This window comes from Pituophis catenifer, unplaced genomic scaffold (genome assembly GCF_029215685.1).
Source record: "Pituophis catenifer annectens isolate HBS135680 unplaced genomic scaffold, rPitCat1.0.hap2 SCAF_2, whole genome shotgun sequence".
Taxonomy (NCBI): Eukaryota; Metazoa; Chordata; class Lepidosauria; order Squamata; family Colubridae; genus Pituophis; species Pituophis catenifer.
Window position 1 is genome coordinate 234,061,198 of NW_027256882.1, and position 26,787 is coordinate 234,087,984.

At 36.9% G+C, this 26,787-nt stretch overlaps 1 protein-coding gene across 1 annotated transcript in view; it reads left to right on the top strand.

Moving 5' to 3' along the window:
• AOPEP (aminopeptidase O (putative)) overlaps positions 1–26,787 on the top strand; it is a 207,280-nt gene that overhangs the window by 34,947 nt on the left and 145,546 nt on the right. The window contains exon 6 of the mRNA XM_070938690.1: positions 25,696–25,885. Coding sequence (XP_070794791.1) covers positions 25,696–25,885 — 190 coding nt within the window. The remainder of the gene's footprint in view (positions 1–25,695; positions 25,886–26,787) is intronic.

Here is a 26,787-nt window from a genome sequence, read left to right on the forward strand (position 1 = left end):
TGTGCGTGTGTGTGTGTGTTATTCAACATTTGGAAGCTTTGGAAACTTCTCATGTGTCATCGTTATCAATAAAGGATCATATTCTTCTAAATATAATTGGACCTTGCCCCTAAATGAAGTAGACAAAACAAACAACTCCACAGACGAAAATGGGAGTTGGTATGGGTAAGGATGTGGAGATGTACTGTAAATAGAGAAACAAATGTGAATGAATATATAGCAAGAAGAAAACAGGGCGGGGGAGGGGGGGAACAGAGAAATTGAGAAAAACATCTTAAATCTTCAGGATAAGCTTTGAAGATACCCATGTTTTTTAACAAGGAAGTATAATACTGCCCCTTCTATTGTTTTTACTGATTGTGATAGTATTTATGGTATATGTATCTTAAATAGGTTTAACTCTGCGTACAGATCAATTTAAAATTGGCATTTTTTCAACCATTAAGCACTATCTATTATATACTTGATAGGCTCATTTCTTCCAAACGCAGGCCATTTAATCTAAAATTGGCCTAATTTATTTTGCCTTCAGGAAAAACAGTTTATGGCTTGTATTTATAGAATTAAATCCAATGTCGAATTAGCTGAATTTAATTCATGCTGTTCTATTTTCTCCTTTCATACTTCTTCTTATAGCAGAAGAGTTAATTGCATATTCATATGTTCCTCATAGTCCCATTGTATACATATAAAAATAAACTCTAGTGAATTTAACTGAGAAGTGCGATTTATTCCCAGCAGGTTTGCATAGGATTGCAACTTTCAACTATAAGATTAATACCGTTTCAGATTTTTTTTATTTGTTTATATGACTAGCAATGATTTTTTCTGGATCTTGAACAAATGACTAGCAATGAATTGTTCTGGAACTTGAACTTTTTGATGAGTGATTACTATGTCTTATGTACCTTTCTCTAAAAATATTTCTAAATATGTCATTTGTGAGTAAAAAGAGATCAAGGCTTTTCTGTACATATGAGTCACAAAGAAAACAATATTTATTGCTCTGTTTCATTTATTTCATCAACTTATTCTACTCTTCTACTTCTTTTAAATAAGTTTTGAATAAGAAAGACACATGCAAATTTCCATTCTAGACTTTTTGTAGTTAGGAGCCCTTTTTAAAAATTTTCTGCTTTGCAAATAAAAATTGTGAGTTCCACACATGATAGCATTTCAAATGATATAAATATATAGTACCCAAGTAAAATCTTGATTAACGTTTACATGTCAAATACTATTATTTTATCATGATCATTATAATCTGTTATTATCATTTTACCCAGGCTGCGGCCCAGTATTGGGCCGCGGAAGCACAGGCAAGCATGTGTGTGTATGCAGTTCCACTTGCCTGACTTGGTGGCTCAGTGGCTAAGACACTGAGTTTGTTGATCAGAAAGGTCGGCAATTCGGCGGTTCGAATCCATAGTACAGGTCTCCTGCGTGAGCAGGGAATTGGACTAGATGACCTCCAAGGTTCCTTCCAACTCTGTTACTGTTAAATAGAGCCGCCCATCGTTCATACAGATCTATCTCCTCCCCCCCCCCCGCCAGTCCGCAAATCCGGAAAGGTTGGGGAACACTGTTTTAAAAGATTGTATGCACATTGCATTTGCCTCAAGGAGGTTAAGGCAGACAGGAACATTGATTTAGCAATGGTTGGAGATATGGTGGGAGGCAATGGTTGGGCCACTCTTGAGGAATACAGACCCAGTACTTGGTGCTAATGCTATTTTGCAGCATTGTTGCACCCAGCCCTGATTGTTGGACCATCAGAGGGCCAGGATTTTGGCTACTTCGCCTGAATGCCAGAGGTCAGTTTATAATGAGGGCTTCCTTAAACGTGATTCATTAATGGTTGAGAGGGCTGATCTGGTGTGCTTTAGTGAAACCTGGCTGAAGGGGATGCTCTCATAAATGTGAGGAGCACATGCTAGGTCCCTTCCATTAAGAAATTTCAACTAAGAAGACTCAGGAAGACCTTTCTTCTTTTTGGGGTGTTTATATATTGTGTACAAACACGACAATTTCTTCATGATACTTCTTCATAATAAAAAAATTTCTACCTCTTAGTAAATCTGCATTATTTTGATAATGGTTCTCAACTCAGTTCTCAACAGAGGATTAAAACAGTGCTTGGAACACATCAAGCAGATGAGATTTCCTTACACGTTGAACCACTTAGTTCATAAACATGTAACAGATGTGTATTGAGCAGAGCTCTGTTACAGCATTTATCAGTAAAACTGAGACTCATAGGAATGAACTCAATCTTTGCAGTGGTTCTCTAACTGGATTTAAAACTGTTGTCCAAATATTCTAGAATGTCATCTTTAAAAAAAAAACATTGCAACTGAGATAAAGTATATAGATTGAAATTTTAGTAGTAGATAATGGACAAAGCAGATTATGTTTTTCTATGTACATCAAAACTTCTCATAATTTTCTCATGCCCTAACCCACTTTGAATGGAGAACATCCATTTAGTGACAGATGCCAACTCAGAAATCCTATGGAATCAACTTTATGCTTTATGAAATCTCTGAAATCCATCAACTAGGGTGGAGAATATACCAACATGCATATTAAATGCTGAGTAGGATACTTAAAACATTTGTAATCAGTGCCAAGACTATACTCATAAGTCCTTTCACACAAATATCTACTCCTTATTTTTTCTCCTCAATTATTTTGTTTCAACATATTTTGGAAATAGAGTAGGATAAGTTTTATTGTTATCCTACTGTTAAATAATTGTAAATTAGCTGATTTATTGAAAAAGACTATCCAGTCACCAATTGATAATCCTAATTTACTTTCTGCCAATTAATGAAGAATTTGAATATGAGAATAAAACAAAAACCCCCAGAAGAAAAAGGAAGGAAGGAAGGAAGGAAGGAAGGAAGGAAGGAAGGAAGGGAGGGAGGGAGGGAGGGAGGAAGGAAGATGTGTTTGTGTGTGCCTGTGTGTCTAGGTAATCATCAGGGAGTGATTTCAATTCTAGAGACACTTTACCCTATATTTATATCTTACATATCTTATATATTTTAACCTAGAAAAACTACTTTAGTCACAAGAGAAGATGTAACATTTATTTCTTGGAACAATTTAAAAACATTCAGGCAAAACCTGGTTTTAGAGACTGGCTAAAAATAGCAAAGACTTTTAATGTTCTTGTTACAAATTTTTGTTCTATTTTTATTCTTTTTAAAACTTGTTTTTAAAATTGCACAAGGAATTTATAGCCTTCAGATTGTTTTATTGATATGTCTATACCCTCTGAAAGTTTTTTTATGGTGTCAGAATAACCCTGGAGTTAAATGTATTAACACTTGATTATGAATTAATACATCAGCCTGAGATGATATTTTTCAGTCATCCTGCAGCTCTTGACATTTGTTTAGTAGATTTCAAAGTTTTTATGAACCAGTATTTTATCCTTTAATTCTTGAAGTAGCTTCTCAGTTATGACTATCCCTGGATAATGGGGAGCTCACCAGATGTTGTTAAATTAATCTATAATTTTCAGCATTTTTTACCATGGTTTATACTAAGTAGGAAAGCTGGGATGAAGTTCAGCAAGATCTGGATTGCTGAACAAACAACTGCATTCCAGAAGACAATAAAAATGAACAGAAATTATAATTGTAAGCAGATCCACTTTTGTTTTCATGAGTCAAAATAACTGTAATCTTCTACAGACGATCACTTCTGTTGTAACTATATAATGTGAATATTGTATCTTTACAGGATCCAGATCAGTCCTGTGATACTCTGAATGTCTTGCCTCAAGAAACATATCTAGGGGCAATCATATGAGAATGTTCTCACTGACATCTGTGCAAACAACCACATGAGAGCAGGTATACCCTTTCTGGTGTGTAATCCAGAGAACATCTGGTTAGGTTCTCTACTCCATTATTACATCCTGCTCTCCATGGGGAATATTGCAGTGTTCCTGGTTGTACTATAATCAGCTAGGTGTTTCAGAAACATTGGTACCCTGCTGCTCCTTTAGATGTGACACAACGTAAACACAAGAACATTGAGTATCTACTCAGCTGGAAAACATAAGAGGACAACAGGCTGAAATCATTTGAGGAGAGGCCTTGTATTTTTCCCCAAGTCTTCTATATAGATTTTTGCAGGATATCTTTACTATTATTTGAGAATTTGATACATACTGCTTATTATTGTAGTATTTGTTTAATATTAATCATTTCAATATAGCAATTATTACAAAAGGTTAAGTACCGTATCCTTTATTTCAGTTGTATACTGTACCTTTCAGTCTGTTTGGGAAAGCCGTAACAGGTTCATGCACTGAATGCAAAATACAGAATGTTGTTATTACAGAGATTTGAACTCTTGCACTTGCTTTTCTTCTTCTGTGAATTGTGTTGCTTTTCAGCTTATTTCACTTGACACTTCTCATTGTGACAGGGTAAAATCTGTCCCAGCACAGGTAGAATAGCTGGAAATGTTTTGGCGATTATAAAGAAGAAAATCAGGATATTGGGAAAATTTGAAAAAAAGACATCTCTACCCTGTAAGATGTATTGGACTATAACTCTCAGAAACCCAGTTAGCATAACAGTGGTTATGTTGGTAAGGGTTGATGAGTGTTGTAGTTTACCATGATAGAATGCTTCTGTGAGTAACAATACTTCACAGAATGTTTTCAGTATTATCTTACAGTAGCAAATAATTACTTTGAATTAATATTGATCTTACTGTAATGCTTTTAAAACTGCATTATTAGAGCAAATAACTTCCCCCCTCAACTCTGCAAGTTAATTGTATAAACATTTGATGGGAAATCTTGTAACATCGGTATAAGGAAGTACATCATAGAAGTTTAAAATTGGTTAAATGCTTGTTTTGATACTCTGGTGTGAAGTTGCTATCCTGTCTAGTGACTGGTTTGCGATTATGTGGTGTTGTTCTTCAACAGCAAAAGTTAATAGCTAAACAACTTGATTTTATAACAGTGTTGGTGTTTTAGTATTTGGCATGCTGCTCTTATCTCTGTTAAGGTAAATTTCTGCACAGTGTCTCATTTAAAATATTTTGGGAATACAACTCTTTATTGTTAGCCTGCATGGCTAATAGATGGAAAATCTTTTTGTTATCGTTTCAACCTACAATATTTTGGGGAAGGTTGGAATAATCCAGTAAAAATGCCATCCTTTGCTGAAATAGCTATAATTTGCTATTTCATGTTTAATGTACGCTAGCTTTTTGTATTATGTGTGTGGTCTTCCAGATGTGTTAAAATCAGCTTCCTTTCTTCTTAGCAGCATGACTATGATAAATTATAATCAGAGTTGCAAACAACATCTGGAGGGCCACACAATTTTCATCCCAATGTAGACAGTTTAAATTTCTCAATGGCCTACTGCAGGAGTACCCAACGTTGGTAATTTTAACACCTGTTGATTTCAACTCCCAGAATTCCCCAGCCACCTAGGCTGGCTAGGGAATTCTGGGAGTTAAGTCCACAGGTCTTAAAATTGCCATTCTGATTGGACACTCCTGGCCTACTACATGATGTTTCAGTTGCCCTTGTCTTACTTTAGATTTATGATTGTGTAGTACAACATCTTATGTTAGGACCCAGTAATCTAACTCATTAAGGAGAATACAAATGCCCCCTCCTTCTGCCTTTTTACTGCTGCCTGGAATACTTTCCTTATTAAATGTAGTGGATTTTTATATTTGTTTAGAATCTAGGTTTAGATTATGTAAATTGATTTGTGATAAAACAAGAAAAACATAATTACAAATAGTTAAAATTCTACTTGTGCACATATTTATTCTTTTCCCTGAAATCCACAGTATGGGCACACATACACTGAACTGAGTTAAATTAAAGTAAAGCAAATGTTTATGAGTTGGACTTAGGTTAGTGGCATCCCTTGATTTATATCTGTAGGAAATGGAAAGGGAATGTCGCCAAAAGAATTCTTAACTAGGAAGCTAACATATAGGATTTGTTTAGATTGGATGATTTTAAGTTTTAAAAATGTTTATATAGCAGTGTATGTTTACATTCATTAAAGCCATTTCATTCAATCATGGACCTCAGCGCACACAAACTTAATGCATATTTTCAGGAACAAGTAAACATTTGATACCCATTAAAATGATGGCTATGTTTGTAATAGCATATCTTTATTAAGAAACAATTTATGAAACACATAGGAAACCCTGATGTATTAATTTTGTGTATTAGATAAGAATGTGGGTAATTTATATAAGTATATTCTATTTTCTTAGAGCAACCATTTATAAATGTATTTTTGTTTCTCTATGTAATTGCTGTTTTAATTTTAGAATGTTTGGCTTCCGTTTCTTTCATGGCTACTTCTTTCTAGTGCTGCTCTTGGCAGACTGGATCATATTTATTCTGGAAATAAATGTAGGCTTCCTATCCTGGCCTAATAATCCCAGATAGTTAGGAATCACTAAGTAGCAGCCCAGCACCAATGATTAATTTTACTCAACTACTAATCCTTAATCTGCAGGGTTCTTAGTTCCCTTCCTCCCTTATCCCTGCTGCTTGCAAAAAATTGTAAAATATGTACATATAAGAGGAATATGGCAACTTTTTCATCTTTTGTTTCTCCAGCCTAGCATTCCCCTACTATTTTTTTTTTTTTTTGCAAACATACATAGAATTAAGGCTACAAATAGTCCTGGATTTAATTGAGCCTGGAATTATAGTCATATATTGTTGCAGTCATTAGGCGAGTTACCACATAATTGGATTCGACTTTATGACAGCCATGGTGGTGCAGTGGTTAGAATGCAGGCTACTTCTGTTGACTTCTTGTTGCCAGCAATTCAGCAGTTTGAATCTCACCAGGCTCAAGATTGACTCAGCCTTCCATCCTTCTGAGGTCAGTAAAATGAGGACCCAGATTGTTGGGGGCAATATGCTGAATTGGTAAACCGCTTAGAAAGGGCTGTAAAGCACTGTGAAGCGGTATATTTTTATTAGTTTTATTTTTTATTTTATTAGATTTATATACCGCCCTACTCCCGAAGGACTCAGGGCGGTGAACAGCCAAGAGATAAAACACATAGATTACAAAATTTAAAAACAGTATAAAAATCTAATTAAATAAATTTGGCCCAGAACAGATTAAAACACCCCTAAAGTTTTAGACAAATTTAAAATTTACAATTAAAAAATTAAAAACGGAGGTTAGGCCAGGCCAGCCTGTTGGAATAAAAAGGTCTTGAGGGCACGGCGGAAGGTGCATAAATCCGGGATCCTCCGTATCTCCGGGGGGAGCTCATTCCAGATAGCAGGTGCCCCCACAGAGAAGGCTCTTCCCCTGGGGGCCACCAGTTGACACTGTTTGACCGACGGCACCCTGAGGAGCCCCTCTCTATGAGAGCGTACTGGCCGGTGAGAGACTACTGGTGGCAGCAGGCAGTCCCATAAGTACCCGTAAGTAAATAGACCTTATAAGTCTAAGTGCTATTGCTATTTGTTGCATTAAGCAAATATTTTGCATGTTAAGCAAATTAATTATGCCAAATGAGTGGGGGTGTTTTTGCTGATAATCGGCCTTTGGATTTTGCAAATGGCTGTGAAAGTGAGCCTGTTGTCCAGCTTCCAAAATTCAATCATGTGATGGGGATGCAGTAGTCATAACTTTGAAATTGGGTCTTAAGTGTCAACTCGCAAAGCTTTCCTGACCTGCTCCTGACTTGCCATAGGTAGGGGGATGGGAAATTGCGCCTCGCAACTACACTAAGGAATTCACACCTCAGTCAAAACAAAATACATCCTAGCCGCCCAATGTGCAACCTTAAATACTCAAAGAGCCATTTGGACCCATTTCCCACAGAAAAGAAAACACCGGAAGCCACAAAACCTGGGTGGGCGTGGCCAACTTGATGTCACTCACTTCCACCAGTCACATGACTCCCCCTAGCCACGCCTACACCGGGAACCACAAAAACCTTTTGACATCTCTCTTTTCCCTCTCTCCCCCCTCCCCCCTCTCCCTGTATCTCTCTGTCTCTTCCCTGGCCGCTTCTCCATCCCCCACCATCGTCCTTACCTTCTCAGGCCAGGCGAGGAGTGACTGGGAGGTGAGGGCGAGGGGCGGGTCCAGCCAGTGGTGGGATTATCTGACAGAGAGCCACAGCAGAGGGTCCAAAGAGCCGCATGCAGTTCCGGAGCTGCAGGTTGCTGACCCCTGACCTAGTGGGAAAGGAGGCAGGATGCTCTTGACAACATTTGCACATAAAGTTGAGAAGAAGATACCGTTTAAACATTTTGAGGCATTATATATTAACTTGGGATCCAGAAAGACATAATATCCCCAACTCCTGGGCTGTGACCCAGTACTAGGCCGTGGCCCATGTGAAAGTGAACCGCGGACGTGACAGGCAAGTGCTCATGTGCACAGCTGTGCTTGCACAAGCAGCGAATGCATACACTCGCTTGCCACTCATCTGGAACCATTCCCTCTTCTCCCCCACTAGCCCTCAAAGCCACAAAGGTTGGGGAACATTGATAGTATATCATATAATATTAGTAGTTTCATCCTATTTTCTATTTAAAATGCATTCAAATTGGCTGAATGAATGAACTTTAGTTTACCTTGATTAAATTCTAAACAAGAAGTTTGTTCATAAATATTCTACAGAGTTCAGCTATGTACCATAAAACTTCATAAACTAATGTAAAACTAATGTTGTCTTACAGGTTTATAATCCATAAGTCTCTTATGACAACAAACTCTCTGAAAGCTACTTCTATAATAATGGAAGTTTTCAGTGTGCCTCAAACACTTCATTTACATGATTGCAAGCCATATGTGGTCTAGAATAATTGTAGATCACAGTACCTATTTTCAGTTGCATAAACTTTTCTGAATATGTCCTTGTTCTACGCTTAGAAAAGCTTGTACAGCCCCAGTAATGTGTACCTTGTAGGATAATTTATTGAAAGGAGAAATTATTTGCTTTTCTCTGAAACATATCCATTACTATCCTTTTGAAAATGTGATTTCTTGACATAGTGACATTTATTTCTCTTTCAAAATTTCTTTGTAATGTAAGACTGTTCTATAGTTTAATAGTGAACCCCTTTCCAGAATACCAAGCTTTGTGTCGCCTAAATAGCTCAAAATTTGAATGGTTTCAAATAACTTGGGGAGGGGGAGCCTTCAGGAGAGACCTAAGAAATCTTTTTCCACTGTTATGGAAAAAGATGAAAGCTGTTCAAATGAGATGGAAGAGTGGAAGAAGACAGGAAAATAGAACATGTTTGAATAAGATGCAAATAAGAACGTCCATTTGGTAATTCCAAGGAATGAAGGCCAGACTGTGGAGTTACATAAAGTTTTAGCATCTAATTGATTTGATCGATCTAAGAGAAGTGAGCAGGATCAGACTTGTTTAGTATTTGTATGAATGCTAAATGTTAGAGATATAAACTAATTTATAGACTAATCTTAGAGATATATAGACTTACCACCCAGAATCATTGGGAGACCTGTGGTATATTAATATTAATAATTTGGAAAGTGAAAAAAAGAACCTTGAAGAAGAGAATGGTACACTATTACACCTATTGTCAAATTGGGTTCATATACCAGGCATTGTAGTCACTCAAGCTTTACCTTAACTTTTAACAAGTAGTACTATCAGGAGAAGATGTACAGGTAGTCCTTGATCTATGCCCACAATTGAGCCCCTAACTTTTGTTGGTAAGCAAAACATTTATGAAATTAGTTTGCCCCATTTTACGATTTTTCTTGACAAAGCTGTTAAGTGAATTGCAGCAATTGTTAAGTTAGTACGGTTGTTAAGTGAATCTGGCATCTCCATTGACTTAGTTTGTCAGAAGGTCACAAAAGGGGATCACCTGATCCTGGGACATTGCAACCATCATAAATATGAGTCAATTGCCAAGTGTCTAAATTTTGATCCTGTAACCATGGGGATTCAACAGTTGTAAATGTGAAATATGGTCATAAGTCACTTTTTTTAGTGACATTGTAACTTTGAACGGTCACTAAATGAACTGTTGTAAGTGTTGTAAGTACTACCACTGCTTTCCCAAGCAACCTTTCCCTCAAGACTTTGCAGTATATAAATTCTATTTATTTATAAAGTTTACATAGATTACCCTGCGTTGACTCTGGGCGGCACACAGTACATTTTCCTTTTGCTCTGTGAGTAATAATTATAGAAATTTGTATGGAATACTCATCTATAAATGTACTGGTGGTAAACAATTTGCCTGTCTTTAAGTGGGGGTTAAATAATTCCATAATAAGAAGAAAAACAAGATAACAGAAAGGATAAAAGAAATAACATGATGAATCAACAAATTACAATTGCCATTCATTTTGTGCCTATGGAGTAAACAAACGTACATACATATTGTAGCAGCTTCCCTTACCATTTTTTTTTTTTACAACATTTCTCCACTCTAAATCCAGACATTAAGGTAATTAAGTCTTAATAGCTTTCAGGAATGTTAACACAGAAGGATGTAGTCTAATTAATGGAGAATAAGATTATCAGTAGCTGTTATTTATCATCAGTAGAATGGAATGCATGCAGTAGATTCTTAATATCAGTTGAGAAGGAAATGCTGTTGAAGTTATGTCCTGTTTGTGGGTGTACTGTTAACATTTTGTTAACTCCTGAAAGAACAAATGATGGAATAATAATATCTTCCTACCTGATTCTACATATTAGAATTTACATGCAAATATTCATTCATTCATTGAATATTCATTGACTATATGGTGGCTCAGTGGCTAAGATGCTGAGCTTGTCGATCGAAAGGTCGGCAGCGGTTCGAATCCCTAGTGCCTCGAAACGGGGTGAGCTCCCATTACTTCTAGCTTCTGCCAACCTAGCAGTTCAAAAGCACATTAAAAATGCAAGTAGAAAAATAGGGACCACCTTTGGTGGGAAGGTAACAGCATTCCCTGCACCTTTGATGTTTAGTCATGCTGTCCACATGACCACGGAGACGTCTTTGGACAGCACTGCCTCTTTGGCTTTGAAATGGAGATGAGCACAGCCCCCTAGAGTCAGGAACGACTAGCACATATGTGCGAGGGGAACCTTTACCTTTACCTTTATTCATTCATACTGAACCATCAAATTAGACAGGCGAACTGTGATATCTTATTTTCTTAGCCATTAAGAAAAAGATAAACCTTGGTGATCAGTATTCTAAAACTCAGATTGAATTCTATAGTTATGAATTTTGTCAAGGAAAAATCACAAGTTGAATTGGTATTGCATAAATGATGCTTGCTGTTACTCACGTACAATGGTAAAAGGATATTAATTATTCCAACTCTCATAAAATTTTTGCTATTTGTGTCGCAATTTATAAGCATGATTGAGGACTTAAGGTTTCATAAGAAAAATGTGGTAACTGGCATGTCCTTCTGTATACAGAAAATACGTATAATTTAATTTTTCAGCAAACAACTATACAGTGTCCAGGGTAACACTTTTCTAGAGCATCTTTTGGTAACTCTGATTTTCAATTATAGTTTTATGGTAGACTGACTTTTCATTGATAATATGGATTTTCTAAATGAAATTTAATTACCTTCCAATTTAATCAATGAGTATACTGCAAACGTACAGTATTTCAAAGTGTAAGGTTTTTTCAAACAATATTTTTGGAACTCTCCAGTTAATACTATTTTAAAATCTCAGCTTTTAAAGCTCACATTTTGTTCAGAACCCAAATTGTTTTCTGACCTTATTTGTTCCATCTAGAATTGCATAATATGTGGGTTGCTGTGAAGTTGTTACAAATTGGAGGGCTGATATAATATGAAATGAGGCACCTCGCCTGAATGTTGCTTTTGTTCCCTGTTTAACAAATTAGCATGTTGACATTTGTCACTGATGGATTTTATTATTTGCTGAAAGGGGTTTGGGAGGGTTTGACAGCATGAATGGTTTGTCCTACAGACTTTAAGAATCGATAAAGGCATCTTTGTTCTTTGTGCAAAACACACAACAGATATCTTATTGACTGATACACATAAAAAGGAAGGCTTGTATAGTTGTCTCACAAAATAAGCTAAGAAAATGATTTTGAAGCCATTGCTTATTCTGTGTTCCCCTTCCCCATGTGTCTTTCTTTTTGTTAACGTGTATCTCCCAAATAAGGAGAATTAGTAAATATTCATTCAGTAAATATAAAGCATTCTATTTTGCATCCCGTGCAGTTTGCATATGGTTTGCAGAAGCAGATAAATCCAAAAATGAGTCATACATAATAGTAAAATTGGTTTATTATTTAAAAAAAAAATCAGAGGAGGTTTAAGGTAGATGTTTAAAAGTCTGATACATTATAATGAGGGTATAAGAAACTGATTGTGTTCCTAGAAAATATTTGCATATCAAGATGCATTGAGACATTGTATTTCTTGTTTTGTGCAGAAAAAAAGACATCTGATTAGTAGATTCTGATTCCACCCCCATCCCCCATAGCCTGAAAGTCTGAAGAAGATTCAATCAGCTATGCATAATGCACATAATGAAGCAGGTGGAGGATTCAGTATACTCCAATCTACTTACTGAAATATATGCTGGCATAAAAATAAAGGTTAACTAGATATGAACTAACTTAATAAGTAATAAGAAATCTCCCTGCTTTTCTTGAAAATAAGGCAGTATTTCCTGGTTCTCAAGCTGAAGTAAACGAGGTAAATTTAGTTTGACAGTGATAATACTTTTTTAACGCTTTCTTAAAGTTGAAATGAACTTTGTGCAGCTGAGATACCGACTACTCCTACTCATTTTTTTGTTCCTTTGCTTTTAAAAGCTTTTTCCACGGTTACAAATAATTTACAGCAGTATTTCTGAGAAGCTTTTATTCAAAACCTGGAAATTGCTAAAGTCATGCAAGGGGTTGAAACAGTAATTGAAACAGATGTATTCAAATTGGAATTGTGAATATGAGGGGGACCCTACAAGTGGGGAGTTTTAGGAATTACAGTCATAATACAACTGGAGGATGCTAGGTTGGGAAAAGTTAAACTAGAGACAATTCTGTATCAGTAAAAAGCTCATATTCCTGATTATTATGGCTCATATTCCTGACTATTAAGATTCTAAGAGTTTACACATCTGACATGCATAAGAATTTTACACACCTTATGATTGTTAGTAGACTTGTGCAATTAATGCTATGAAACAAAGATTGCAAATGGGAAATATTTCTTAATTGTGATCTATTGCTGGGTTTCTTGTATAGTTTTCTCCTTGGAGAAAGGCTCCTAACTATAACTGTAGAGGTAATAGAGGACATTACTCACTGTGTCCTCCAGTGACCCATTTACAGGGAGAGCAGGATCAAAATATTGATGGTAGAGAAACTTGGGGGGTTTCAGATCTTGAAAGATGGAATTATCTTCTTGTAGATGTATTTCTGGCTGTTAGTAGCCAGGCTGCTACATTTGTTTAGCTGTAATTTAAACTTACAAAGCATTGTTTAAATTCTTAGCAGGGGCCCAGATTTTAGCTTGAATTGATCTTAAATCTAGCATTGTTTTTATCATGTCGTATTCTTTTCTTTTAATGTTTACAACAATAAACTCTGCAATTACTATAATTACAGAGATTACCCCCTAAATATAGAACAGAGTCTAGTAAAAAGCTATGAAGGAAAGTTGTCTGGAAATAAATAATAGCATTCATCAGTGTCCAAAATGGTGAATGTCAGACTGGAATTAAAAACTGTTAGGGATTATTTATGTTTATCAACAACCTGGAAACTTAAAGGATGAGGCATGCTTGTGTAATGGTATAGACCATTTTATTGTTGTTGGTGACTTATACCATATATGTAGCATTCTCAGAATCTTATATCATACAGAAAAACAATATTTATTTATTTTATTTATTTTATTTTATTGAATTTCTATACCGCCCTACTCCCGAAGGACTCAGGGCGGTGCACAGCCATGAAATAAAACACATAGATATACAAAATTTAAAATCGAATAAAATGAATTAAATAAATTTGGCTGAATTAATACCCATAATTTAAAATACCCATATTTTAAAATCCATTAAAAATTTAGAATTTACACTTAAAAGGGAGAAGATTTAGGCGAGGCCAGCTTGATGAAATAAAAGCGTCTTCAACTCGCGGCGGAAGGTGCGCAGATCCGGAATCCTCCGTATCTCTGGGGGGAGCTCATTCCAGATCGTCGGTGCCCCCACAGAGAAGGCTCTCCCCCTAGGGGCCGACAGCCGACATTGTTTGGCCGACGGCACCTGGAGGAGCCCCTCTCTGTGGGAGCGTACTGGTCGGTGGGAGGCTGTTGATGGTAGTAGGCGGTCCCGTAAGTAACCAGGTCCCAAGCCATGGAGCGCTTTAAAGGTGGTAACCAAAACCTTGAAGCGCACCCGGAAGACCACCGGGAGCCAGTGCAGCTCGAGCAGGAGAGGTGTTACATGGGAGCTCCATGTTGCTCCCATAACCACCCGCGCGGCCGCACTCTGCGCCAGTTGGAGCCTCCGGGTACATCTCAAGGGGAGCCCCATGTAGAGAGCATTACAATAGTCCAGACGAGAGGTGACGAGGGCATGAGTGACTGTGCGTAACGAGTCCCGATCTAGAAAGGGACGCAACTGGCGAATCAGGCGAACCTGATGAAAAATCCTCCCGGTCACGGCCGTCAAGTGCTCTTCTAAAGACAGCCGTGAGTCCAGGAGGACGCCCAAGTTACGAACCCTTTCCGTGGGGGCCAATGATTCGCCCCCAATAGCCAGCGATGGCGCCAGCTGACTATATCGGGATGTCGGAAACCACAGCCACTCAGTCTTGGATGGGTTGAGCCTGAGCCCGTTTCTCCCCATCCAGATCCGTACGGCCTCCAGGCACTGGGACATCACTTCAAGGGCATCGTTGGGGTGGTCCGGGGTGGAGATGTACAGCTGGATGTCATCAGCGTACAGATGGTACTTCACCCCGAAACCACGGATGATCTCACCCAGCGGCTTTACATAAATGTTGAACAGAAGGGGCGAGAGAACCGATCCCTGCGGCACCCCGCATATAAGGGGCCTCGGGGTCGATCTCTGCCCCCCTGTCAACACAGACTGCGACCGGTCAGAGAGAAAGGAGGAGAACCACCGTAAAACGGTGCCTCCCACCCCCAACCCCTCCAGCCGGTGCAGCATGATACCATGGTCGATGGTATCAAAAGCCGCTGAGAGGTCTAACAGGACCAGGACAGAGGAACAACCCCTGTCCCGAGCCCTCCAGAGATCATCAACCAACGCGACCAATGCCGTTTCCGTGCTGTACCCAGGCCTGAAGCATATTTTTAAGCATAAACATATTTTTAATCAAAATAGAGCTTTCCTTTTAAATAAAATAAGAAAAATTAAGCACTCTCTGTAGTTGCAGGTAGCCCTTGACGTATAACCACAATTGGGATTAGAATTTCCATTGCTATGCAAGACAATTGCTAAGTGACATTGCACCTGATTTTACAACTTTTTCCTTTGTTTTAAACAAATCGCTTCAATTGTTAACTGAACCATGTAGCCTTTAAGAAAATTTGATTTCCCCCAATCAAAAGTTCAGATTCACTGAACTTGGCCATAGTCAGTGAATATGACTATTACCATAAGTTGTTTCTGTGATTTTTTTTCTTCAAGCAAAATGTAAAGCTTCATCCAAAGATTATATTAACTGACCTTCTTGCCATTTTCAATAATATACCTAATAAAATTATCCCCAAGCTAAAGATGGACATAAATTCTAACAGATAATTCTCCCTCTGTCTCTCCCTCTGTCTCTGTCTCTCTCTCTCTCTCTCTCTCTCTGTCTGTCTGTCTGTCTCTCTCTCTCTATCTTTTTTTGTTGAAAGCTGGAAAAGTCACTAGTGGTGACCCTGGAACACTGCAATTGTCCAAAATACATGTGGGTTGCTAAGCGCATGCATTTTGATCACATGACCATAGCCATGCTGCTAAGTCAGAGACTGTCTGTAAATCACTTTTTTCAATGCCTCTGTAAACTTCAAACAGTTGCTAAATGAATGGTTGTAAGTCAAGTTCTCCCTGTATTTTAAGTGTCTGCATATTTTCAAAAATTAATATTAAACCGAAGTAATCTATTGAGCTGGATCTGTTGCAATAAAAGATTGGCCTGTGCTTTAAGTTCAGTATCATTATCTTCTTTCAACAACCTCATAATCCCTTTCGGGTTGGCGTCGGGCAACTGAATAGATCTAGCAGAGTGTTTACTGGCTGGATGCCCTTCCTGTTGCCAATGCGGATATATTCCGCATTGTGCCCAGAGAGAGAAATACCTGCCTCTACCTAGGATTGAGCTCACAGCCTCCTGATTGTGAGGTGAGAGCTCCACCTCTAGACCACCGCACCACCCCCTTTAAGTGCAGTATCTCTCAGCGAAACTTGCCAAATTGTTTCCAAATATGTCACCGATTTGCTGGAAATGTAAGAAATCTTACAGAACATATTATCATTTATGGTAGAGGTGTGCATCTGCAAAACAATATTGGACTAAAATAAAAAGTAGCTGGAAGAGATAACTGAACACCATATAGACTGGAAACTGGAACTATTTTTATTGGGAATACTCTCCAGAAACTATACCAAAGAAATACAATATTTAATTTTACATATTATAACGGCAGCCAGGATAACATATGCACAGAATTGGAAAAGCAACACTATACCAAAAGAGGAAGAGGTGATACGGAAAATCTTGATTGTGCAGAGATGGACAAATTGATGAAAGAGAGAAAAGAAAAAGATGAAACGGAATATTATTTATGGAATAAATGGTATAAATGGCTAGAGGTCAGGAACAGCAAGTAAGAAGGATTACTAATATGCCACTAAACAGACAATATATGTAAAGTAATATATAAATACAATAATATGTATAACATATAAAGAAATATATACATAAATAAGGAATAAGGAAACCACAAATATAAATATATGTAAAGACGAGGAGGGGAAAAGCTTGAATTTTAAAAGAAGACTGATATGAAACTATTGTAAAATGGAAATATATGTTTTGTGTTTGTTTCTGTTCTTGTTTTTAAAGAAAAAAAAATAAAAATTATTTAAAAATAAAAATAAAAATAAGTGCACTATCTCCAGTTAATTTATTAGAAACCCTAATTGTAATAAATCTATGTAGACAAGTATAAATTTGGTAGATTAATGGTCTTAACTGGCATAGGGTATGAAAAAGGATGTGTAGTTGCAATGTATCGTGTGATAATTTGGGTTATTATTTTGCTAATTGCCAAATGAATCATAGAAATACAGAGTAATTGTAGCGTGTTTTTCTTCCTAACTAATGCCAAAATTTTGGGTTGTCTTTGGATTCTCTTTAAATGTTGCCTTAGATTCAAGGCAGCCACTAATCTATGATTAGTTTTTGCACAGAATTGCTAAAGAGACATGGATTCTGCCCATTAGATTTGTTGGGTCACATGAAATGTTCGCCTAATAAATAAGGAGCTCTTTCTGGATCAGTACTACTCCTGAAATAAGTTGAAAAGGTATGCAAAAAAACCTAACTCTTTTTCCATTTTGTCTTCTGAAGGGAGCTAGATGCTTAGGAAACACAAAAAAATTGAAGAAATTACTATAACATATCTTCAGTAAACATTTCAGTCCTGTTGGAAGTCTTATATGCTTTCTAAATTAATTAGTTTTCTAGTTAAACATTAATGTATGTTTAGAGGACTGTTAAGTTTTGTATTTATTAAATCAGAAAAGTGAATCTGAGAATTAGGTCTCAGTTTTTCATGCTCTGTTCTAATTGGGTTTTTAAGTCTATTTTTTGAAGCAAGAACACAGAGAATAGATGAGAGATGATTGGCATAATTTCGTTTGTAGAAAGAAATCCCAAAGATACTAATGTAGATGCTAATTTGCTGTTGAATGAGTTGAAATGTGAAGCCTTACCAAAGTTCAACTTTTTGTGAGAAATTGCATAGATAGATAGATAGAGATAGATAGATAGATAGATATTTTATATCTATCTATAGATAGATAGATAGCTATTATGCATATGTACATGTGTATGCTTAACAAACACAAATATGTATGCACGTATAGATATATTTAAAAACAAGGTGCGGTTTTCAGTTCTTTTTATTCTACCCATGAACCTGTTCTGGCCTGTTTTTGAAGTTTTGCAATTTGGGTTCATGCTGTGTTACAAACTGTGAAAACATAGCACCCTGAGGCTCTCCCAGGTTTTAGAAGAGTTGGTCAAATCATAATCATACTTGTTTTGACTTTAACCAAAGAAACAAGTTAATGACACTCATTATATTCTCTTCAGTGTTAAAAGGAAGTTTTAATTTGAGCCATAAAAGAATGTTGGGAGAGGCCAACATTCCATCTAGAAAACATGGTAGTCAAGTCATATTTGGCTACATAAGCTTCCATGAATCTAAGGAAAATCTCATGTTTTTTTCTTCTTCAGTCCAGGGCAGCTAGGAAAACAACTCAGCTGTTAATAGTTTCATTGGACCTGTTTCTGATTGTGATTACATATGAACCAGAAACTGTATTTTGCAAAAAGCTCTAGTCAACTCTTAAGCAAGACCCATGCCATTAATTCAATCAGTAAGGGTTGTGGGAAACCATGATTCTTTATACATAAAGGAAACAGTATAATTGAATACTATAGATTCCTTTTGATGGTTTTGTTGAAGCAGGAAGTAGGAATAGAAGTTCAAGTTTCCCTTACGCCTGGAGATCTTCACATTATAGTGGCAACCAAGGGGAAGGAAGGGAAAGCAAGTGCTGGAAAGATGAGGGGTGAATGGCAACAGCAGCTGAAGATGACAAAAGGCAACAGTCATACTGGTTTTTCCCAACTCATCCCATAACTTCAGTATGAGATCTCTGCAGAATTTGTTTTGTACCAAACCAGAACGATCACACATTTCTTAGAACAATCTGACAAGGATTCAGTAATACTTCCATTTTAATTCACTGTCACCAAATTTATCCACTTATAATTAATTAAGTCACCAACAACAGCAGGGCAAGGTGTCCTGATGAACAACTCTACAGAGTTTAAAAGAATGGAAAGAAAAACTTAAAAGATAAACAAGTCCGAGAATTCCCAATGCTGTTGAAGGACAAATGTCACTTTGAAAGAAACCTCCTAATAGTGGTGGTGGGGAGAGGGAATATTTCAATTAAAGTCGAAAATGAAAAGAAACAACAAGTGACTTTTAAAAACTACAGTAGATGGAAGTGGATTGACTAGAGGGGGTTTCTTTTTGTTGTTATGGTGCCAAGGCCAGGTATGTTTTAATTGTCTGGGGATTTTAAATTGGCTTGTTTTAGCACTATTTTATTGTTATGTTGTTTCTATTCTGTGAGCCGCCCCGAGTCCTATGGGAGAAGAGCGGCATATAAATTTGATTAAATAAATAAATAAATAAATAAATAAATAAATAAGTATGAATAATACATTTTATTTCTATATCGCCCCTCTCCTGAAGGACTTGGGGCGGTGTACAGCCATTTTAAAACAAAAAATATACAAATATCAAAATTTAAAATTATTAAAAATATTACACAATTTCGGCCCGGATTAAAACCCCCAATTTAAAACTCCCAATTTAAAATAATTACATAGTTAGCCCTGCCTGGCGAAACAGTAGGGTCTTAAGGGCACAGCGAAACACAAGGAGGTCGGAGATCTTGCGTATTTCCAGGGGCAGTTCATTCCAAAGGGCAGGAGCTCCCACAGAGAAGGCTCTCTGCCTGGGTGTCACCAGCCGACATTGCGTGGCCGACAGCACCCTGAGGAATCCCTCTCTGTGTGAGCGGACTGGCCGGTGGGAGGCTATTGGTGGCAGAAGTTGGTCTTGCAAGTACTGGGTCCTAAGCCATGAAGCAGTAGTGAGTTTCAATTTAGTTTGCTACTGATTTGCTTCAGTGGTGGGTTGCTACCGGTTCACCCTGGATTGGGTGAACCGGTGGCAGCGGTGGAAGGTTCCACCCAGCAGCCTGGACGCTTTGCAGAAGTGTTGCGCGTGTGCGTGAGCACGCCCATGAACGAACTGGTAGCGACAGGTTTGAAACCCGCCCCTGGTTTGCTTGTGCGCATGCACACATGTGACACTTCTGCACATGTGCAGAAGCGTCCGGGCAGGTGGATGGAGCCTCCCGCCGCCGCTACCGGTTTGCCCGATCCAGGACGAACCGGTAGCAACCCACCACTGATATGAAGGTTACAAAGTCCTGAGGGAGATTTTGAGACTCTTTGGGTCTTTTTAGGACAGCAAATTAAAGCAAAAGAAGGTTTGGGACATCTGTATGAGTTAGTAGAGAGGGATCCTTGGGGGTAGGGGTGGCTTTGTGGGGCCAGGGTGGGAGACCAGTAGTAGATTTGGGCCCAAATCAGACCATGCGCCTGCATGGACTGCTGGATGAAGCAGATGCCTTAAAATTAAATTTTCTTTTGCTGATCAGACTTTTGGGCCTATAATTTTGCTTCTTTTGCCTCAGTATAACAGACAGTGTGTTACTTTTCTTGTTGCTTAAATCTAAAGAACTACAAATCAAGAAACTGAAAATATAAGCTTAGCATAACTTTCCCAGCTTGCCATACAAGTTACACTTAAAGTGCAAACTCCTTATGTGTGTCTGCTTCTTAGTCCCTAAGTTCCTCTGTTCAGTTTCAGCCAAATGGCCCAAAGGCTGCCAGCAGTATGTCTGGAATGTTATTTACTTGATTCATTCTGGGCCATTTCTTTGTAGTGCTGTGTAGACCACAGTTAGGGGTCATTTACTTAAAAGTATCCAAAGCAGTACCCCAAGTTGTATAGTTAGTCCTCTCAGTGGGGGTTTTTGTGCTAAAAGGGAGTGTCATTGTGTGTTTTAGCTTCTGTACTTTTTCCCCCTTGGTACTTTTTATTCTTCATAATTTGACTTACGGTAGTTTGGATAGAGTCTAGGGGAGATGCTGTTTATTCTTGCTGCTTGTTCTCTGTGATTCTATTCCTTTGTTAATGTTTCAGTCTTAAGTAGTAACTTTTGTGATAGTTCTTTTAACAGAATTTGGCCTTTTCTGATTTTTTTTTTTTTTTTTTTTGAGTGGGAGGTGGATTATGGATGCATGTGTTTTTTGGTTACTGGGTGTGTGAATTTTCAGCAAGTTGAAACCATAGTTTTTCAAACATGGCTGTGCAAGCAGATGCCGAGAGAGAAACTTGTTTATGGAGAAGTGTGGGTGTTCATACATTTTTGAGGAAAGGGTTGGGTTGGATAATAAGAGGTTTTAGAAGATGGATTAGTGCATCTTGGAAATATCTTACGAACCTATTTTATGGAATATGTTGAAAGGATGGAAAGAAGACACCTATAGAGATTTGTAGCTTGTACTTGTACTGTATATTACACTGCATTGAAGTATGTGGTTCTTTTTCTATGGTTCTTGATATCAATTTTGAGGAAATGCAGGACAGTCCTGTGGAACTTCACTATATAAAGAAAATTCAATGTAGTCCATTCCCTCAACATTTCTAGTTTCAGAGAGGATTAATGGCAAACTAGATGTTTCTGAAGGAGCATGGATAGCATTGCAGTGAAGATTGATGGCCAGATACTGAATTCTGGCAGATGAAATCGCTCCAAAAAAGGTGAGATGATGAGCAGAAAGCTGCTCCTTATGAGTAGATTCCAGAAAATGTGATTTTTGTGATCAGTTCAATGAGTTGAACAGCTGGGAGTTGAAGGATTCTAACCAAATAAAAGGGTGATTAGAACATTGATTTTGCATAGTTACAAACAGACTAATAGTGCAGGTGGATTTGAAATAAGATTCTGAAATTAGTTATAAAAATGCTTTCCATTGGAAGATGTTGCTTTTTTAAATTATTTTTTAAAACTAGATAGTATGTTGGAATGTGCAAGAGCAGTAAGGGAGACTTTTGATAACCCAGAGCTTTCCCAGACAGAAAAGTTGTGGCCCAGAGTTTGGGGATCCCTGTTTTAAGAGAGGGTGAGAAGTTACTAAAATTGTTTATACTTGTTATGAAGGGAGAATTTTTTACATATTTCTTTTCTTTTACTTTACTATATCCTTATTTTTTTCCTATCTTTTCTATCCTTTTCCAATCTTTTTTTTTCCTTTTCTGCACTTTCTATTTTTTCTTTATATTCTTTTATATCACATTCTTTGATATCACTTTTGATTTATATTAGTTCTTATATTTTTAATTGCAGTATTTAATAAAAATATTATTTACAAATTGTTTTCATGTTCTTGCATTATGCCATTTTCTAAGAAATGTAATACTGTCCTATGTTATGGGAGTTCCTTTGTTTTAAAAGTCATAAAATCTAAGATGTACGACCGCTGTCTTCGATGTACTTAGTTATAGTAGGAAGCTGCCTATTATGGCATGTGACTGATCAGTAGTGAGACTTGCACAGACTAGAAGCTGAGAAGAATTTTGGGTGGAAATTAATTTAGAGAAGCTTAGGATGAAATGTGGGTGGACAATAATGACTTACATTTCCTGCTGGGATTGTTTTAACACTCAAATCTAGGCACCCTGAAGCAAATAAAGCACATTTGGTTTCAGATTTCTCTTTCACCTGTTCTCCATATATAAAACCATTTCCAGAGAATTTTTGCTATCCCATTTTCTGGAAAACTTGTCCAAAATTTATTTTTCACGGAATTTGTAAATATTCTTGTTCTCTAAAGTTTAACAAAAATGTAATTCTTTGCAGCTTACTGTCCCTTTTAGCAGAAGATACAATAAGTTACTGGAGCTAGAATTGATTAGAATGAATTTCCATAAACAAACTAAGTGTTAGTTATCCTTTGAACCATTTTGCTATATACCAGGAATTGTCTGGAACCCCGAGACTTCCTTAGAGAAGAGGCTATCTGTCTTAAGCCTACTCTTTGCTGAAAGGGTATGAACTAAATAAGGTCAAACCTCACCTTAAGAAAAAATTTGGCTCAACTTTCCCAACTGGCTACATTCCAGATGTTGAAATTCAACAACTGAACACCCCCCCCCAACCACACACATACACACCCTGCTGTTATGCTGCAGGCTTGGCTGATTTCCAATACTGACATTCAGATTAAAGAATTAGCACTTCACTAAACCTAGTCTTGTACAGAAAGTTTTGTGCTCTGGTTGCACGGACAAGCATTGTTTCTAGAGGTGCCATAAAACCCATCCTGCAAGTAATTACAATGCCAGATTAGTAAAGTAATCAGCTAGGCTAGAATCTGACATTTTTAAGGCATGTGGTATGCTATCATTTTGGAAGCTATGGGAGAAAGAACTTCAAATGGACAGATTGAAAAAGTTGGTGGCCAAAGGAGGCAGAATCAGTGCTGAGGAATGGGCAAGCTTTTCGATCTGAAGGAGTCCTGCTGGGAGATGACCAGAGTTTGTGTAAACCTTACTGTAAGTAGCAATAGAAACTTTAAGCAATCAGCAAAATCTGACCACAATAAATTCCATCAGGTAGTACTAGAAGCTAGAAGTAATTTAAGACTGAAAGCAATTGCTATGTAGCATTTGTGTCCGTCTGGGCTGTAAAGGCTAGGAAAATTGGATCTATGATTTCGATTTAGCTGAGGCAGAATTTTCAGGAAACCAGAACTATGTTTAAGCATGGATTTATATGAACTAGAATAAAAATTTAAATATTAAGTATATTAGTTCAATTACTTACACAAGGAAAATGAAACTGTGGCTTATCATATGGAATGTTGAGGTTGCTAAATTCATTTCTTAAATTGGAACTTGTTTCTTAAACAATGTGGCAGAGAATGTTATGGTCCTCTTTCTGTGTGAAGGGTCATTATAGCATGAGTTTTAAAACACTGTTTCAACAGTATTTAGAAATACTAGATAAGGATACTATTTTAAAAATACTGTACATTTTTTTTTGCAAGCTTTGTCTTTTCTGCTGCAATTCTGTCATTTTGTGATTCTATAACTTTTATAGTTTTTTATACTTTTATAGTTTTATAACATATGCGCATTAAATACCTTTGTAGTACATACATGTATTAGATGCATTACTACCTCAAGGAAAGGAAAGGAAAGGAAATATATTTATCATTAAATTTATATGCTGATTAACTCCACTCTGCGAAGCAACTTTGACTTCAGGTTTAGTGCTAAAGTGTGTCATTAGTAAGATTAAAAGAAGGATTAATCTAACATGCAATACTAAATGTGAGGAAAGTCTGCAGTTCATACTTCAGTCTTACTTTAATTCAATAAGTCTATCTTGTATTAGATGTGAGAAAATGGCAAATAAATGATTTTTAAAGAAAATTTTGCATTTACCCAGACCTTGGGGGAATAGGGTGATTTGTGGAGCTAATGTTTTGTTTTTCTTTTTCATCTTAACTTGATTATTTTGTTCTTTAAACCTGTTATATTTGTGTGTGTGTGTGTGTGTGTGTGTGTGTGTGTTGCAAGTGAAAACTGAATTGTTCTTTCCTGTAAAGTTTTTGTTCATTTTATTGACTACCCATAGTATTCTAAGGCCGATTGTTATATCTGTTGTAGTGAGTTTGGCCTTCTTACATTTAATTTAAGTCCTATTTTTACTATGTTCCTCCACTTTCATTACTAGATCTTGCAGATTATTTGCGTTTTAAACTACCGATATCCAAAAATGTCATCATCATAGTGTAGGTTATTGATGTTTTAAAACCATGCTCACCCTCTTCCAATTAATTCTCTCTATATAAACATTCTACATAGTTTGAATAAATAAGAGGAATGCATACAGCTTAATCTCTTTTACTGACCTGGTGCCAATCTGTTTGACAATTTTCCATCCAGACTATGGCTTCCTATCCTTAGGATAATTCCCATATCCACCTCTAGTACTAGTAAACGTCACAGATATTTGTGTTATAAACTTTCCACACTAACAACACTAAAGATTCCACACTAACAGCTATTCTTATAGTTTTCCTCAGATATGGATACCTGACATCTTTTCCCAAAAACATATCAAAGACTCTCCAATCCAAAACAACCTTTGCATTTTTTACAGAGATAATTTTATGGAATTAATACCAAGGAGAAAATACAGCTTGAATAGGAATCTTATTGCAGGAATGACAATTTCTTCTTCTTTGACTACACAAACAGTAATCTTAAAAGCATAGTTTTGTAAAGAATAATAAACTATGGGCTATTGAAGGCTTACTTTACTCTTATTTGTTGTTCTAGTTTATAGTTTTCAGCATTTTATACTAGGTCCACTTTTCTGTTTTTTTTCCCTTCCATAGTTGTTTTGATCTTTAGTTAAGAATATCTGTGGATTACATTTACACCTAGCCTTTGTTTAAGTATAAATGCTTCCATTGAAAGAAATTGGCCTTGTAATTTGAAAAATACAAAACGTTGGTTTGGGTTACTTATTACAGGTAATAGACATTTGATGAAACAAACACTTGGCAGAATATTTAGTTGGAAACCCAGGCAGAAAACAATAAAGTGCAACTTAATTCCTAAAAATGTCTGAGCTATAAACTACCTCTCATGGCATAGCATGCATATAGTAATAACAGGCTGACAAGACTGATAAAGTATATGTATTGCTGTAAACACAGCTCTGTAATGTACTTTCTCCTTCATTCATATTTTGCAGCCCACATATCATCTTCCTGTCACAGAGCACGTTATCTGGAGAAAGCAACCTCTGCGGAACACGACTGTGCCATGAAATTGCTCATGCCTGGTTTGGTTTGGCCATAGGGGCACGTGACTGGACAGAAGAATGGCTTAGTGAAGGATTTGCTACTCACTTAGAGGATGCAATTTGGTCAGCAGCACAAAAGGTACAGTTAGAATAATCTGTAATGAAAAAATAAGGGCAACCATTAGTTTATGCCGAGAGTACTGTAGGCAACTTTTTAACTTCTTATAACCATGTGGGCTCAGGAATTCTGTGAATCAAATTGTAAAGGGGCCATAGTTGTTACTATTGGTTTATGCAATAATAATAATAATATACTCTATAATAAAGGATTTATTTTGTTGGATTAGGCTACACAAAATACCTTACTTACGTTAATTGCAGATCATACATCTAGACGGGGGTCCCCAATCTTGGCAAGATGTGTGGACTTCAACTCCCACAATTCTCCAGCAAGTTGCCCAAGATATAAACACAAACTTTGCGCCTAGAATTGCGCCTAGAATTCTTTTGCCAAAATGGGCTAAGAAGACTTGTTAGTAGCTGATTAGGAATGCCTTTGTAAACTTTACAGTGAAGCACAACATCATCCTGTGATTCAATTCTCTTATCTTTACAAGAGTAAACCTTTCAGAGTAGGGCATTTTTGCAGTGTTTACTCTACAACTGCTGCTGACCATAAGAAAGTAAACCACAATAGCATGAAGTCCTTTAAAATGTATTCTTTGTATCTTGGTTTAAAATTAATTTTAATTTGATCCAATCGAGCTCTGGCATATATCGTATGCTATATTCTGTTTTTAATTCTTTTTTGAGAATTCTTGGTATGAGAATTACCATTGTATGATTTTGTCCTAGGGCCATCAGCATCTCTCTTAAAAATTCCAAGTTTTATAATTTGTCTTTTGCTTGTCTTTTTAAGTATCAGGATAAGATGCATCGAAACTTGAGGTTAAAAATGAGCATTTTAACCAATATCTGAACAGACGCATAATGCCCTTTTAAAAAAGTTTATAAGCTCTTCCTCTCAAAATAGAGCAATGA